General features: G+C 40.0%; 1 protein-coding gene across 1 annotated transcript in view; it reads right to left on the bottom strand.

Moving 5' to 3' along the window:
- The window catches only part of Oseg1 (intraflagellar transport protein Oseg1), an 87,026-nt gene that overhangs the window by 13,088 nt on the left and 56,308 nt on the right, over positions 1 to 17,630 (bottom strand). Inside the window, exons 23-25 of the mRNA XM_068377131.1 lie at positions 14,904 to 15,012; positions 14,568 to 14,736; positions 5,822 to 6,078 (exon numbers count right to left, since the gene is read on the bottom strand). Of these exons, the coding sequence (XP_068233232.1) occupies positions 5,822 to 6,078; positions 14,568 to 14,736; positions 14,904 to 15,012 (535 nt within the window). The remainder of the gene's footprint in view (positions 1 to 5,821; positions 6,079 to 14,567; positions 14,737 to 14,903; positions 15,013 to 17,630) is intronic.

Raw genomic sequence — 17,630 nt, 5'->3', positions numbered from 1 at the left:
CATGGGGGTAAAGGGATGGCTTTTGTGAAACGTACCATTACGTCCTTTGGGGGTAAAAGGGTTAAGTGGTGCAAAGTTGAGGTTCTTTAAACCTTGTGCACTGGTGGTTTAACCATACCAGTAGGTCTACAGCCTGTGGAACAAAGGAGTAGAAAATCTGTGTCGTAACAACGCATATATATACGAATGGGTTTTTCTGGTTACAGCATAATCCCCCTCGTAAGGAGTGAGTGAAATGACATATCTATACTATGTAAGAGATAAGATACAAGTACAGTGGGGCTTATCTGCAAATACATTGATTTCATCTGACAGGGGTTCCAATACTGTAAAGGGGAAGCTGGAAAGTGAAAGGAAAGGGCCAGTTAATCTTCACTTTCATTCCAGTCTAACAAATAACCTACAACCTCAATGCGATGCTAAAAACTCCTGTGAAAGGAGCTGAGGCAACTATACGACCTACTGTGTAGCTACTAAAGGTGTCTAGGGACCTGTGGGTTAATTCCCTCAGTAAATAGGCAGTAAATGCCATCTGACGTTTCTACATGCTTGCCTGGGGTAAGATTCTTACGGAATGACGGGGTCGTCGCTACTCCCCCGACATCATGTGTTTTACCACAAGCTCCAACTGAAGCAGGAGGTGAGGGTGGCAAATTAGAACAGTCAATGACTTTCCTCAGCCAAGTGAAGATCGTATTTAGTCACCAACTTCTTCACTCTCCTCGTGTTGAGGAAGAGGAACTGCAGGTGAGGTCGAGCTGTATGTGTATGCTTAAGGTAGTAGTTAAGCACCCTTACAGAACCCAAAAGTAGCTATTCAAGTTTGTCTGTTACATCTCTAAGGCTCATGATCTGAGACGAAGGACTCCTGAAATCAAGAACCAATAACCAATTGATTCTAGGTTTTAGCTCAGGGACGAGACTTGTTCCCTGCGTTTGGTATGAGCGATGCTAAAGGAGAGCCCATGAAGTTCGCTAACTCTTTTATTGGAGGCTAAGGCAAGCAAGAAACCCATTTGAGTGAAGGTTTCTGTGTGAGGTAAGCCTACAAAGTTCAAAGGTGTCTTCTAAAAGATGACAGGACTGTTGAAAACTTTATGTCAATAGAGAGCTCTACTAAAGTGCCAATATCAACTCCTTTCTGCCTAAAAACTTGATTTAAGATCGAATGATGGCCTCTCACCGCCGACACAGATTAGATATTATCTCTTTGAACGTAAAGTAAAAATTTGGCTAAGCATGGCATCAAGGTTCTGAGAGGAGAAAGTCCCCTTCCCCAACCACAGAAGAAAGATGATATGGCCCAGTTGCTTTGGCACACGGAAGTCGACGATTCCAAGAAGTATCCTACCCCCTCTTGCACTACTTGGCACGATAAGTCTCTCTCTGAGAGGAGATGCAGGATAACCTTCACTAGTGATGCCAAAGTGATTCCACTGAGTTGTGGGATCTCTGGGCATGTAATTGATGGAACATGTTACACAGAGAGGGAAATATCCTCAGAGTAGAAGGTCCAGGTACTAATCTACTTGAGGCTTTCTCTGTGCTATTAGTCATAATGAGTTTGGAGTGGACCGGACTCATTTCAGGACACCCTTAATCAGGCAGAACAGAGGAAAAGTCTAGACGTCAATGCCATCTCAGAGATGCTGGAAGGTGTCCTCAAACGCTGCTTCTAGGTCTGGCATTGGTGAGTAGAATATCGGAAGCTAACGATTAGCAAGGATGCAAACAGGTTGGCTACCGGAGAACCCCTCAAAGTCTGGGTCTTGCTTGCTATCTGAGGATGCAAAGACCATTCTAGGTCATCGATCTGCATCCTCCTGCTCAGTTTGTCCACCCAGGATATTCTTTTCCCTGGAATAAAGCAGGCTTTTAGAGTGATTGAGTCAAGCACTGCCCACTCATGGATCTTTACTGTCAGTTGGAAAAGCTGCAGAGAAACAGTCCTGCCTTGTTTCTTACCTATGTCACTACGGTGTTGCTGTCACTTATTCATACAACACAGGGTAACGGTTGTGACGATAAGTCTACCATGCCGACATACACGTCCAGCAAGAGCGGCCATCTAGGACAGGGCAAACCGACATATTAGCATCCTCAGAAAAATCAAGCACACCTGAAATGAGAAAGAAACCAAAGTGAGTTTAAGGGCAGGTATACAAATGGGTTTACGGGAGAGCGAGATGGAACATCTTCACTCAACCAAACCATAACTAAAAGTGACAAAACGCACTGGGTGAGTGTGTGAGCGGGGCGGTTGATTAACCCCCAGGTCGTTAACATCTAGCGTTAAAAGTTTATGGCTAGATTCTAGCTACGCTGAATCAATATATGCATAGTAAAGAGTGAAGGGTTTGTATGTATGAAGGAACAAACTTTATTTACATATTATGTGGACTGTACTATGAGAACCTGAAACTATAAAGAAAGAGGACTGACTGTATAAGACTGATCATTTTAACCTTGTTACTGATCTTGATATATTTTATAATTCTACTTCATTATTTTTCTTACATTATATTTTTTTTTCTATGTTATTTTCCTTCTGGAATGCTTTCCCTATTGGGGCCCTTGGGTTTTTAGTATCATGTCTTACCAACTAGAGTTGGAGCTTGGCTATTATTAATAATACTGTGGTACCTCTACATACGAATTTAATTCGTTCCAGAACCAACTTCGGATGTAGAAAATGATCGGAAGTAGAAACGAATTTTCCCATAAGAATACATGGTAATTCATTTAATTCGTTCCTCAGCCTAAAAACCCATAATAAATCCTTAATAAATGGCTACACATAATTACACATAACAATAACATAACTGCATAATATGAAAGAAGCATGTAAAAAAGATAATTATAAAGAAATAATAAATAAAAAATTTGTTTTATTGCCACTTTACCTTGGAGACAGGCCAACGCAGGTGTAGGATTTGCTACGCCAGGAGACGGACGATCGGCGAGAAGGTAGACATGGTGTTAACATGTTCTTTAATCTCAGAAAAAATTAATAGACGTCTCTAACACTAACAGTGAAGAAGAACAAGAGTCTCTCTCTCTCTCTCTCTCTCTCTTGTTCTTCTTCACTGTTAGTGTTAGAGACGTCTATTAATTTTTTCTGAGAGAGAGAGAGAGAGAGAGAGAGAGAGAGAGAGAGAGAGAGAGAGAGAGAGAGAGAGAGAGAGAGATATTAAACAAAAATGAGAGATTAAACAAAAATGTGTTGTGTACATATGATTTTTAACAGCGTTAACGAGTTGAAAGACAGTTGAATGTAACTTAAAAAACAATATCAGCGAATCTGAATTCCTTTATTAACTAAAACAAATATTGATACAAACACACCCGTGTGCGTATGCGCAAACACACACACACGCACGAGGAGACACGATCGGCGAGGAGGGAGAGATGGTGACTGCGATAACATACCGTAACTTACACTACGGAAATTTTAATCTAACTTAGCTTATTTATTTTTTTTTATTTTTATTTACATATTTCATATTTTTTACATCTTTTTTCTTTTGATTTGTTATTTTCATCACTTTCAGTGACGAGTTACGGTATGTTATCGCAGTCACCATCTCTACCTCCTCCCCGACCGTCTCTCTTACTGCGTAGCAATTTTTGCACGTGTGTGTGTTTGTGCATACGCACACGAGTGTGTTTGTATCAATATTTGTTTTAGTTAATAAAGGAATTCAGATTAGCTGTTATTACTTTCTTAGTTACATTTAATTGTTTTTCAACTCGTTGACGCTGTTAAAAATCATATGTACTCTAAATACATTTTTGTTTAATCTCTCTCTCTCTCTCTCTCTCTCTCTCTCTCTCTCTCTGTCTCTCTCTCTCTCTCTCTCGGAAAAAAAAATAATAGACGTATCTAACACTATAACAGCGAAGAAGAACGAGAGAGAGAGAGAGAGAGAGAGATAGATTTTATTTAAAAAACATGTTAATGCTATGTTTAGAGAGAAACAGAAAAAGAGAGAAGTCTTATTTAAAAGAGCTTGTTAATGCTATCATGGTTTTCTTTGCTTCACTTTTTTCTTTCTTTCTGTTCATCACGCTGGCCCTTCTCACAAATGATCGTTGCCAACAATCTCTTTGTCCTTTATCCCTATCAACAAAAGGCGTTCTATCTCTTCCAGGGTATTGCTACGATGTCTTGTAATAATGGTGAACCCCTTTGATGGTTATTTGCTTTAATGGCTGCCTTCAGCTTGATGATCCTCGAGATCATAGGCCTATTCCGGCCATATTGTTTAGCCATACAGTATCACTCACATGCACACTGCTCTCATGTTTTTCTAAAATTTCTTGCGTCAATTCTAATGAAAGAATTGCCTTCTTCCTGTACTGAAACTTGGCCTCTTAGGCACCATGATTATAGGTAAAATCAAAAAGGAAATGTGAGAAAAGGAAGAAAATAAGCACTGTTAATAACAGATCAAACAGAGGACAACCACACGATACACACAAGAATAGAGAACTGAGCACTCGACGCTCAATGGCGTAATATTTACTTCGTGTGTCGAAATAAAATTCGGGTGTAGAGTAAAAAATTTGCTAGAATTTTACTTCGGATGTTGGAAAATTCGGATGTAGATACGTTCGTGTGTAGAGGTTCCACTGTACAATAAATATTAACCGAGGGGTTATGGAATTGCTAGTGTGTTACAAGCAGATCTTGGAGGAGATGAGGAGTGTAAATTTCCAGACATGAGTGGAAAGCTACTTCAAGAAAGTAAAGTCCTGCAACAGATCATGTATCCTCTATGTCCGCTGCTTCTTTTCCTCCGCCAACTTTTCAGTCATTTCCGACTCCATTGCCTAATATCCCCAGCACCTTCTGCTGGTTTTTGTAATTCATCTGTCCCAGTAACTCCAGCCCCTTCAGAAAGTTCTTTCAACTTGCCAGAGACAGTATCTCCAGCACTTTGTGTAGGTTCTCCGGTTTCTTCAGTTTCCTTCTCCCATTGAATGTCTCTCTCCTACCTTTGCAATGCCTCTTCTAATGTGCAAGCTAATCACAGGAGTATAGATGATGAGCCATAGTTTTTTCATGGTTTTGTATCCTTCTACAGTATATTTATGTCTTAATTGTTTTTGTTTTTTTAGTGAGAGTTGTTTCCATATCATAAAGTGTGTATTTATGTCCTGCATTAGCATGACTTAAGTGCTACATACAGTACTGTATTTCTGTGTGTTACGACGACGTTAAAAGTCAAACTCTATAAACCATGAGCCTACTTCATTGCTTTCTGAAGACCATTTGCCTGGATTGATGTAGTCCTGGAATTGTGCACCCCAACCTGATTGTAGGATTAGGTTACTATAAAGAAATAGATTTGTGTAAAAGAAATTGACAGGAGAAAGTAGGAAGAAAGGAAAGTTGAGAACCATGCTGTGAGAGATGGTCAAGCTTGAGAAGAAGTAGAGAATTTTGTTACCCTGGGAAATACTGGACAATAACACTAGAGTTGAGATGGAAGATCTCAAAATATAGAGAGGGTTTCTACACATGGTAAAAAAGATTGCAGAACAGTTGGCCAGATAAACAAAAGTTTGAAGTACTGTACTGTATTTGCAAGAAGACTTTTATGAACGCCCAAGAATTCAAGGAAAAATTAGGGATAAATGAAAACCTTCAGCTGACCATTGTTCAGACAGTAGAGAGCATAGGAAATCAAATTCTGGTCTAGCTTAAAAAGAGAAAACCTGTTATAAAACCTATCAGTATCATAAAATCACAAAACATGTAGAGTAAAAATAACTGATATAGACCTGTCAAAACAGAATAGACGGGACAATAACTTACATAAAAGCTCATAAGGTTGGCAGTGAAAGGATCATCACTGCTACTTTCATGCGTAGGTGAGCTGTCCAATGTTAAAGCTTGTGCATTTCCAGACTTGGTCTGTTTCCATCGACTGTCATCATCCTCCTCCTCATCATTTTCTTTTGTTTTTTCCTCCTCATTTTCTGTGCCACCTACTCCAGACTGTTGAATCAAACGTACTGCCTCCTCATCTGTGATATCTTCCTCTAGAACAAATTCAACAACTGGAAGAATTTCTGAAATAACATGAAAGCAAAAATGCATCATAGTATAACAGGATTAAAAGAATCCCTACTTATCTAATTTGATTATATTAATATGATTACTAAGCTCTAGCCATAACGGGCAAATTCCAATTGAAAAATATAAATTATAAAAAAGTTATTCACAATATACAGAGGTGCTTTAAGGAGAAACGAAATATTTCATGGGATTTCATTCAGTCGTTAATTCGTATATAACATGCTAAATGTTTTTTCTTTTTAGAATGCAGAAACTTATTCACTGTATGAAAAAAATTAATCGTGTTTTATGAGAGGGAAATCTATCATATATATATATATATATATATATATATATATATATATATATATATATATATATATATATATATATATATATATATATATAATATATATATATATAATATATATATATATATATATATATATATATATATATATATATATATATATATATATATATATATATATATATATATATATATACACACACACATACATACATACATACATACATATACCAATGCACTTCCCCCAATTTTGGGGGGTAACCGACATCAAACAAATGAAACAAAAAAGGGGACGTCTCCTCTCTATGTTCCTCCCAGCCTGACAAGGGACTCAACTGAGTTTGGCTGGTACTGCTAGGGTGCCACAGCCCACCCTCCCACATTATTCACCACAGATGAAGCTTCATAATGCTGAATCCCCTACTGCTGCTACCTCCGCGGTCATCCAAGGCTCCGGAGGAAGCAGCAGGGCCTACCGGAACTGCGTCACAATCGCTCGCCATTCATTCCTTTTTCTAGCATGCTCTCTTGCCTCTCTCACATCTATCCTCCTATCACCCAGAGCTTCCTTCACTCCATCCATTCACCCAAACCTTGGCCTTCCTCTTGTACTTCTCCCATCAACTCTTGCATTCATCACCTTCTTTAGCAGACAGCCATTTTCCATTCTCTCAACATGGCCAAACCACCTCAACACATTCATATCCACTCTAGATGCTAACTCATTTCTTACACCCGTATATATATATATATATATATATATATATATATATATATATATATATATATATATTATAAAAGCAATAAGAACATCTTATGTACAGTGCAGATTAATTTTGGAAAAACAGACATGATATGTTTTCAAATCTTTTGTTCATCCACTTGCTCAAATTATAACAAGATTTGAGAGAGAGAGAGAGAGAGAGAGAGAGAGAGAGAGAGAGAGAGAGAGAGAGAGAGAGAGAGAGAGATTCAAGTACTTATCACATCAAACCCTTCAACATTATGACAAAAAAATTAAGAACACCCACCAAAAGAGATCACAAGTACAATAACATTAATAAAAATAATTATAAAACAAAAACATAACCATAATTAAAAGGAAACTAATTCTCTCTGATCTACGTCATTCTTATTCCTACCCAACAGGAGGGGGAAACCATTCCCTTTCACACTTTGGTACTCCGTCTAAAGACAGCTACAAGCCATCCTGACACTTTACCATTAAGAGAAAGTGAGAACATCTGGCTACAGTATTGAGAGAGAGAATGCAAATAAGACCTGGAAAGATTGGAAAATTAAAAGAATTGTGAAAATAAAAACTGGAAATGAAAGACATGAAAAAAAACACTGATATTATTTGTTTACGCTGAAAGTTCAAGCAGCAAAATATTGTCGGGCAGTGAGTAATAAGACTGCTCTTGTGAAGGATTCTTATCTTTGAGGACAAATCAAGTCTCTTTTCCTATATTGATGGAACAAATCTTAGTTAACACTGCAGTGTGCTTCCAAGTAAAGTTCAAGTAAAAATGTTATTTTTATTAGTAAAATAAATTTTTGAATATACTTACCCGATAATCATGTAGCTGTCAACTCCGTTGCCCGACAGAATTCTATGGAGGGATACGCCAGCTATCACAATACTAGAAGGGGGTGTACTTACCAGCGCCACCTGTGGCCAGGTACTCAAGTACTTCTTGTTGACACCTCCTCAATTATTCCTCGGTCCACTGGTTCTCTATGGGGAGGAAGGGAGGGTCGATTAAATCATGATTATCGGGTAAGTATATTCAAAAATTTATTTTACTAATAAAAATAACATTTTTCAATATTAAACTTACCCGATAATCATGTAGCTGATTCACACCCAGGGGGGTGGGTGAAAAAACCAGTGTACAAGACTAAAGGATAGCTAAGTATCCCGTATTTCATATAATCAGTTATCCACAATAACAATGAAATAATAAGTACCTGGTAAGGAAGTCGACTTGAACCGTTACTCTGCCTTTAATAAGATCGTCTTCCTTACTGAGCGCAGCGTTCCTCTTGGGAGGCTGAATCAACTCAAAGGTGCTAAAGTATACAGGGCTGCAACCCATACTAAAGGACCTCATCACAACCTTTAACCTCGGCGCTTCTCAAGAAAGAATTGACCACCCGCCAAATCAACAAGGATGTGGAAGGCTTCTTAGCCGACCGTACAACCCATAAAAAGTATTCAAGAGAAAGGTTAAAAGGTTATGGGATTATGGGAATGTAGTGGCTGAGCCCTCGCCTACTACTGCATTCGTTGCCACGAATGGTCCCAGGGTGTAGCAGTACTCGTAAAGAGACTGGACATCTTTGAGATAGAATGATGCGAACACTGACTTGCTTCTCCAATAGGTTGCATCCATAACACTCTGCAGAGAATGGTTCTGTTTGAAGGCCACTGAAGTAGCCACAGCTCCCACTTCATGTGTCCTTACCTTCAGCAAAGCAAGGTCTTCTTCCTTCAGATGAGAATGTGTTTCTCTAATCAGAAGCCTGAATAGTAAGAAACTGAGTTCTTAGAACTTGGAAAAGAAGGTTTCTTGATAGCACACTATAAGGCTTCTGATTGTCCTTGTAAAGGTTAAGACCTTTTTAGATAGTACCTAAGAGCTCTAACTGGGCAAAGTACTCTCTTCAGATCATTCCCCACCAAGTTGGACAGGCTTGGGATCTCGAACGACTTAGGCCAAGGACGTGAAGGAAGCTCGTTTAGCAAAAACCGAGCTGCAAGGAACATGTAGCCGTTTCAGATGTGAAAACAATGATCCTGCTGAAGGCGTGGATCTCACTTACTCTTTTAGCTGTTGTCAAGCACACGAGGAAAAGAGTTTTTAATGTGAGGTCCTAAAAAGAGGCTGATTGGAGAGGTTCAAATCTTGATGACATAAGGAACCTTAGGACCACGTCTAGATTCCAGCCTGGAGTGGACAACCGACGTTCCTTTGAGGTCTCAAAAGACCTAGGGAGGTCCTGTAGATCTTTGTTGGTGGAAAGATCCAAGCCTCTGTGGCGGAAAACCGCTGCCAACATACTTCTGTAACCCTTGATCGTAGGAGCTGAAAGGGATCTTACTTTCCTTAGATATAACAGGAAGTCAGCAATCTGGGTTACAGTGGTACTGGTTGAGGAAACTGCATTGGTCTTGTACCAGCTACGGAAGACTTCCCCTTGAGACTGATAGATTCTGAGAGTGGATGTTCTCCTTGCTTTGGCAATCGCTCTGGCTGCCTCCTTCGAAAAGCCCCTAGCTCTTGAGAGTCTTTCGAAAGTCTGAAGGCAGTCAGACGAAGAGCGTGGAGGATTGGGTGTACCTTCTTTACGTGAGGTAGACTTAGAAGGTTCACTCCTAGAGGAAGAGTCCTGGGAATGTCGACCAGCCATTGCAGTACCTCTAAGAACCATTCTCTCGCGGACCAGAGCGGAGCCAACCAACGTCAGCCGTGTCCCTTTGTGAGAGGAGAACTTCTGAAGTACCCTGTTGACAATCTTGAACGGCGGGAATGCATACAGGTCGAGATGGAACCAATCCAGCAGAAAAGCATCCACGTGAACTGCTGCTGGGTCTGGAATCGGAGAACAATACAACAGGAGTCTCTAGGTTATCGAGGTAGTGAACAGATCTATGGTTGGCTGACCCCACAGGGCCCAAAGTCTGTTGCAAACATTCTAGAGAAGGGTCCACTCTGTGGGGATGACCTGACCCTTCCGTCTGAGGTGATCTGCCATGACATTCATACCGCCCTGAATGAACCTCGTTACCAGTTAGCTTTCGATCTTTAGACCAGATGAGTAGGTCCCTTGCGATCTAGAACAACTTCCACGAAAGAGTCCCTCCCTGCTTGAAGATGTAAGCCAGGGCTGTGGTGTTGTCAGAGTCCACCTCCACCACTTTGTTAAGCTGGAGGGACTTGAAGTTTATCAAGGCCAGAATAACCGCCAACAACTCCTTGCAATTGATGTGAAGTGTCCTTTGCTCCTGATTCCATGTTCCCGAGCATTCTTGTCCGTCCAAAGTCGCACCCCAGCCCGTGTCTGATGCGTCCGAGAGGAGACGGCGGTCGTGTTTCTGAACAGCCAAAGGTAGACTTCCTTGAGAAGAAAGCTGTTCTTACACCACGCGAGAGAAGACCTCCTCTCTTCGGAAACAGGAACTGAGACCGTCTCTAGCGTCATGTCCTTTATCCAGTGAGCAGCTAGATGATACTGAAGGGGGGGGAGGTGGAGTCTCCCTAACACGATGAACAGGGCCAGCGATGAAAGTGTCCCTGTTAGACTCATCCACTACCTGACTGAGCATCGGTTCCTTCTCAGCATGCTCTGGATGCATTCTAGGGCTTGGAAGATCCTTGGGGCCGACGGAAAAGTCCGAAAAGCTCGACTCTGAAGATCCATACCCAAGGAGACAATAGTCTGGGATGGAACGAGCTGAGACTCCTCAAAATTGACCAGGAGGCCCAGTTCCTTGGTCAGATCCATAGTCCATTTGAAAATCTCCAGACAGCGACGACTTGTGGGAGCTCTTAAAAGCCAGTCGTCTGACGGAGCCGGACACAAGATCATGGTACTGCTGCACAGTCTGTGAACTGTCAATCATGGGCAAGCGAGGAAGTACAGTGACAACCCGAATCTGTCTAGACTGTCTGGGTCGTACAGACAACTCCTTATCGGGTTGCTGAGGTTGCCGCACTGCGTCACAACAAGTCACTTCTGTTGGTTGTTGAACGTCTTCCCCGTGACACATTGACTCCGTAAACAAAAAATCCTCTAACAAGGACTAAGCTTGGACTGCATGTCTTGCAACACAGCTCAAGGTCTATGGGAGCAGGTGTGGTAACAGACGGGATTAGCGACTGAAGTGGAACCATTACCTTCCCTGGAAGCATGTTACGCTTAAATAAAAGTCCATAGGAGGCTATGCAGCTAAAGGCTCCCTCCAAATGACAGAGTCCTCAAGGGAATATCAGAAGGAGGGAGAAAAGAACTTTCTCATCTACAGGGACCATATCCTAGAAAAGCTAAGTTCTCTCAGTGAGGGTTCACTGGTGCAAAAGCAGCAGACTAGAAGGCAACGTTATGAAACTGCTTGACAGTCTAGTGAGTTGGCAACAACCAAAGATGTGTGACTGAGAAGCATGCGGTAAGGTATGCAGAGCATGTTGTATGCAGAGTATGCTGTATGCAGAGCATGCTGAATGTAGAGCATGTTGTATGCAGAGCATGCTGAATGCAGAGCATGCTGTATGCAGAGCATGTTGTATGCAGAGCATGCTGAATGCAGAGCATGCTGTATGCAGAGCATGTTGTATGCAGAGCATGCTGTATGTAGAGCATGCTGTAAGGTAAGCAGAGCGTGTGCATGGCGTTTAACATTTCTCAGAAATTCCATGACCAGTGCTAGAGTGCTTTATGCATGCTTGCATGGGTTTAAATATCAACATAATATTTACCTTACATTCATAACTCATGATTCATATTTTTTGCCATATTCTGCGATATTGTTAAAAATATATTGCAAGGAATACAAATATATTTTTATAAGTAATACAAATAACCTCCATTATCATAAGGTTTGAAAATGGAGGTAAGGTATGCTGAACAGCAGAGTCAGAACGAGCTGGAACAACAATAGTTGTGGTTTCCTCTTCAAGACTCTGTTGAGGGAACACCTGAGGCTCAGTCTGCAAAGGCTGATCAAAGGAAGTAGCAGAAGGTAGGCGCATGGGTGGAGGAGGCTGACTCCTGGCATGAGTGGCTGAACCCAAGGGTTGCGCTTGCTGAGCGGTTGGCGGAAGCGGAGTAGCAAGTTCCTGTTCCTGTGGTGTGAGCGGAGCGCGATAAGGTAGAGGCTGCGCAGAACAAGGTAAATGTCTCGCAAGCTGAGGCTCCTGAGGCGCAAGGCTAAGGTGTAGTGGTGCTTGCCTTGTGGAGGGTTGAGCTCGCTGCAGCGAGAGCTGAGGAGACTGACTCAAGGACGGGAGAGGTTGTTGTACCTCAACCGAGTGTTGCATCACTGGTGGAGCAGCAAGTGGAGGCGGAGGAAGAGAGGTATAATCCTCCTGATCCCATTGTAAAGGTTGCCTTAAAGAAGGCCGAGGCTGAGCACCACTGGGAACAGCCAACTCAGAACGTGGCTCAACATCGTACGCCTGGCAGGTGGTACTGCGATCAGGCGGAGCGAGCGCAGGCGGAGCGAGCGCAGGCGGAGGGAGTGTAGGCGGAGGCGGAGGCGCAACACTCTCAGCCCGACACTCACGCATCAAGACCGAAAGTTGTGACTGCATGGACTGCAGTAGAGTCAACTTGGGGTCGGCAGACACTAAGGTCTGCTGAGGTAAAGCCTTAACAGCAGAGATCTGTTGTGGCAGAACCTTACTCCTCTTAGGCGGAGTGCATTCAACTGATGACTGAGGAGAGTCAGAGCTAACCCAATGACTGCATCCGGGTTGTGAACTCTAACTTCGTACGTCTGGCATAGGTCTGGACTTTATGTTTAAGAGGTCTTGAGACCTGAGACCAGCGTTTTCTCCCCTAAATTTCTTCTGCAGACGAGCAAAATAAGGGCTCAATCGTCTGCGGGTGGGAGTGACGGTCTCGGTAAGACACGCCCACAACCACCGAGGATACTTCTGTGCGCCGATCAAGGCCTGCTGAACCCTTTTGTCCTTCGACATTGCTTCTCCCCTGGGCTTGGGAGCTTGCAAGAGGTCCCGGACTGGGAGAACGACTGGCGCGTACAGAAGTACCCTCACGCACAACACTGACACACTTTGCGCTAATCACTTATCACTTTGATTTTCTGTTTGCACTTATTTCACTGAACTCGAAACTTTAAGTGGTTTGTACCTGAAACACGCAATTCTATCCTTTCTCAAAAGTTAGTAATTGCGAAAACAGAATTACAATGTAACAGAAAAATCTAATGAAAGATATAAAATTCAGTGGCTGGAAAGAGACTAAACACTAGATCACTCTAGAAACGTTTACTTTCTTCCCCTAAAGAGACTAGGGAGAAGAGCAAAAACGATAACAACGTTACTCGTACGCCTGGCAGGCTTGAATGAAACGTTTATCCTCCTCTTTCTCCCTCCGTCTCTATCTCTCTCTCTCTCTCTCTCTCTCTTGACTTAGAACCTGAGAGAAGAGCCCAATCATATATATCGTTAAAACATATTATTGTTAAAGGAAAAAACTGAAATATTTCCCAAAATGAAAAGTTCCTTTATTAGGATTAAAACCATTAAGTTAAGAAAGAATGAACAAAACGCTAGACACGGTTACTCTTACTGCAATGTGAAACCGTGAAAATTCTTTCTCTATCGTAACGATAGAGTGCAAGTTGAACGTTCTGAACGTCAACAACTGCAGAGACAAAACAAAACGTTAGTTCAACTTTGAAAACAGTACTAGACTATCAAAGAAATTCTTTCAAAGACATTAAAATAGCATAATATGTTAACAGGTAAAACCGAAATGACGGGCTCAATGTTAATTAACTTCGGTAACAAGAAAAGACCGCCTACTATTAGGAAGGTCGAATATAAACAAATATAAAAATTAATTTTAATAAGTTTATAAAAAAAGGAAGTTAATCGAAGAGGCCTATAAGAGGCGGAGAGATATAAAATAAATCTATAACTTTTGTTAAGCAAAATTAAGAAAGAGAGTCTATACTCTCTTAGACACCAACACTTCCGTCTAAGGGAAGGGTCGGCCATTTAAAGGTGAAAGAGAGTTCATACTCTCTTCGTCACCATAATTAATCAAATTAATTCCAAAAGCTAACTAAGCTAATATAGAAGTTTCCAGTAAAGCGACAGCCGAAATCAAAGAGAAATACTTCACCAAAGTCGTGAAAATACTCCAAGAACATAAGCGTATCCCAGAACGTCTTGCCGGAAGCACGACAGAGGAATAATTGAGGAGGTGTCAACAAGAAGTACTTGAGTACCTGGCCACAGGTTGCGCTGGTAACTACACCCCCTTCTAGTATTGTGATAGCTGGCGTATCCCTCCATAGAATTCTGTCGGGCAACGGAGTTGACAGCTACATGATTATCGGGTAAGTTTAATATTGAAAATAAGAACTTTCTCCCTTGTATTGATAGTTAGTCAAAATCAGAGGACGAAAATGGTTTAATTGAAAATAATAAATGAACTTACCAAATGATACAAAGGAATAGACAAAGGGATGTCCACAATTAACACACTGGTTGCCACTGTTGTTTACTAAAGGATTAGTAGTTGAGCAACGGTAACATAGAGGCTGGTGCTCCTCATTGTCGTGAAAAGGTTTGGCACGGATTTTGAGAGTAGCCAACTCAACGTCTTCCTGAAATGAAATTGATTAAAATCTTGCACATTATTTATCATGAAACACTTTTTATTTATATGTAAATTAACAAAAACATGTATATATTTCATCGATGTTCATCTCTCTATCATCCTTTAAAATACAGTATTAACATCCATCAGAATACCGAAAAAGTATCTAATCACCTGAAATCTTGATGGAATACGTAGAGTTTGTAACTTATCCAAAACATATCTTGCAAGTTTGAATGCTTCTAGGTTTCTTGCTTGTTTGGCTAAAGTATACATGGTGGAGCTAAACCAACTTAAGGAAAATAGGCATAATTAAATATAAACATTTAGAACTTCAGACACACATGCATATACACTCACTATATCCAGTAAACTACGTACTTTTGAATGGCACGTAAAAGAAACAAGTAATTAGTATTTTTCCTAACTATAAAAACATGATTCCTTTAAATAGGGATAGTATTTTCTGTATGAGCCTGTACACCTATTGAAATCATTAACGAGGTATTTAACGACAGGCGCTAAGTGCTGGCGAGACGTCCCACCCATCCACCTGTCAAGAGTTCAGTACTTCTGACCTTCCAATTCAGGACAGAGAGGGGTGGTTGAGATGGGTAGTTTAAATTAAAGCTCACCACCTGTTGTTAACTACTTCATTAATTATTTCAACAGCCATTTCAGCTTACACTGAAAACATATTTAATGGACTTAGGTTTGTATACATGTAGGAACAAATGAGTACAGGTATACCTCGGTTTACAGTACTGTATATGATTTTGAGTTAAGTCAGTTTCAAATTTACGTCTTGTCAAAAATAATACAGGGGAAAATAAAAATGAAGCAAAGAGTCCTTTTGTTTGACTTTGTCTGTCCGCCACAAGTATTGAAGTCATAACATCACTGGAATAGCATTAAAAGCCCTTAAAACATGTTACTTTACAATATACAAGAATTAAAGTATGGTATATAAAATTATATTAAAATACACTTACAATAAACATTCACATAATTAACATAAATCCTAGCGAATGAACTATGAAAACATCACTGACAGCGATTTTATATTAGTTAGTGCTAAACAGTGGCGTTTTCTATGGTAGTTAAAAAATCTACCATTTGGAGCATTAACAGTGCATAAAATATCATTGTACAATAAATAAGAATAAAAGTATAAATCATATGGAGATACATTTTTGTACATAATTTTTTCTAATTTCAAGTGCATTTTAACAATCAACAATTACATTTTTTAACTTGTTGTGGTCAGCCAGTCTCAAGACTAAGGAGAATAGGTACAGTAGTAGGTTGGCCAATGCATCAGCCGCTTGTTGAGATACTACTGCTAGAGAGTTATTGGGTCCTTTGACTGTTCAGACAGTACTGCATTGGATCCCTCTCTATGGTTAGAGCTCATTTCATCTTTGCTGACACATACACAGAAGAGTCTGGACTATTCTTTAAACATTCTCCTCTTTCCTCATACACTTGACAACACTGAAATTACCAAACAATCTTCTCTAAAGAGGTTAACTACTACAATGTAATTGTTAAGTGGCTATATTCCTCTTTTAAAGGGTAGAAGAGACTATTTAGCTATGGTAAGCAGCTCTTCTAAGAGAAGGCCACTCCAAAATCAAACCATTGTTCTCTAGTCTTGGGTAGTGCTGCCAAGGCCTCTGTACCATGGTCTTCCACAGTCTTAGGTTAGAGATCTCTTGCTTGAGGGTACACTCGGGCACACTAGTCCATCTTGTTTCTCTTCCTCTTGTTATTTTCAAGTTTTTACAATTTATATATGAAAAATTTATTCTAGTGTTGTTATTGTTCTTAAACTTCTTGCAGTTTTTCTTTATTTCCTTTCCTCACTGGGCTATTTTACCTGTTAGAGTCCTTGGCCTTATAGCATCCTGCTTTTCCAACTAGGCTTGTAGTTTAGCAAATAATAATAATAATGTACTACTACTACTACTACTACTACTAATAATAATAATAATAATAATAATAATAATAATAATAACATACAAATATTGTCAATAAAATTTCTCAACTCATTCAATATAAATTCCTAATGAAAATTACATCAGCACCTATTTGTTATAGAATATCATAATTTTCATGCCTTTCATTCCTAGCTATTATTATTAGTTATATGAATACGTTCGCTCTCTCTCGGAGGTGCTTTACTATAAACACATAAAACAGATTTTACAGAAATCTTTGTTACTTTAGAAAGTGTCAGCTAAATACTACACACAAAATAAACTTTTACTTTGCTTAAATCTATGTTCGATCATAAGCTGGGATTAAAACACGTCATTCGATTTGGTCAGCTAATCTGTAGCTTTGGCCGACATCATAACGTATACAGTATGTACTGAAAGATGTCTAGAATAATCCTTGTTTTCGATATCATCTGAACTTCGTTTAATAATTCTTGTACTTTTCTATTATCAATTCATTATGTATTTTAACAACAGCAATTACCGATTGTTTTTATTTTGGTTTTGTTGTCAGCTGTCTTTAAGGTCACGATGGTATTATGATTATGGTCATATATAGTTAACAGAGTATTGTTGATATGATTTTGCACCCTATCACGTAATCCTTTAAGAAAAGAAGAGCACAGTTCAACAAACTTTCGACCAGTTTCTTTTAAAAATGCGTATCGAACAACAACAGACGAATTAGCTGTTGACGCTGACGATCCACAGCCATCTACATATGCGATGTAAACAAAGATATTGAATGTAGAAACTTTTCCGAGCTAAAAGGGCACCGCCGCGAGTCGGTGCAAATATGCATTGCTAAAAGAAATGGACTATAGTTTCATTTAATATAGTCCGTCATTTATAATGCTTTTTTTTTTGGTATATGCTTCTTTCTCATTAAAGAATACAATAC

This window comes from Palaemon carinicauda, chromosome 7 (assembly GCF_036898095.1).
Source record: "Palaemon carinicauda isolate YSFRI2023 chromosome 7, ASM3689809v2, whole genome shotgun sequence".
Classification (NCBI taxonomy): domain Eukaryota; kingdom Metazoa; phylum Arthropoda; class Malacostraca; order Decapoda; family Palaemonidae; genus Palaemon; species Palaemon carinicauda.
This window is presented reverse-complemented; position numbering and strand designations above follow the sequence as displayed.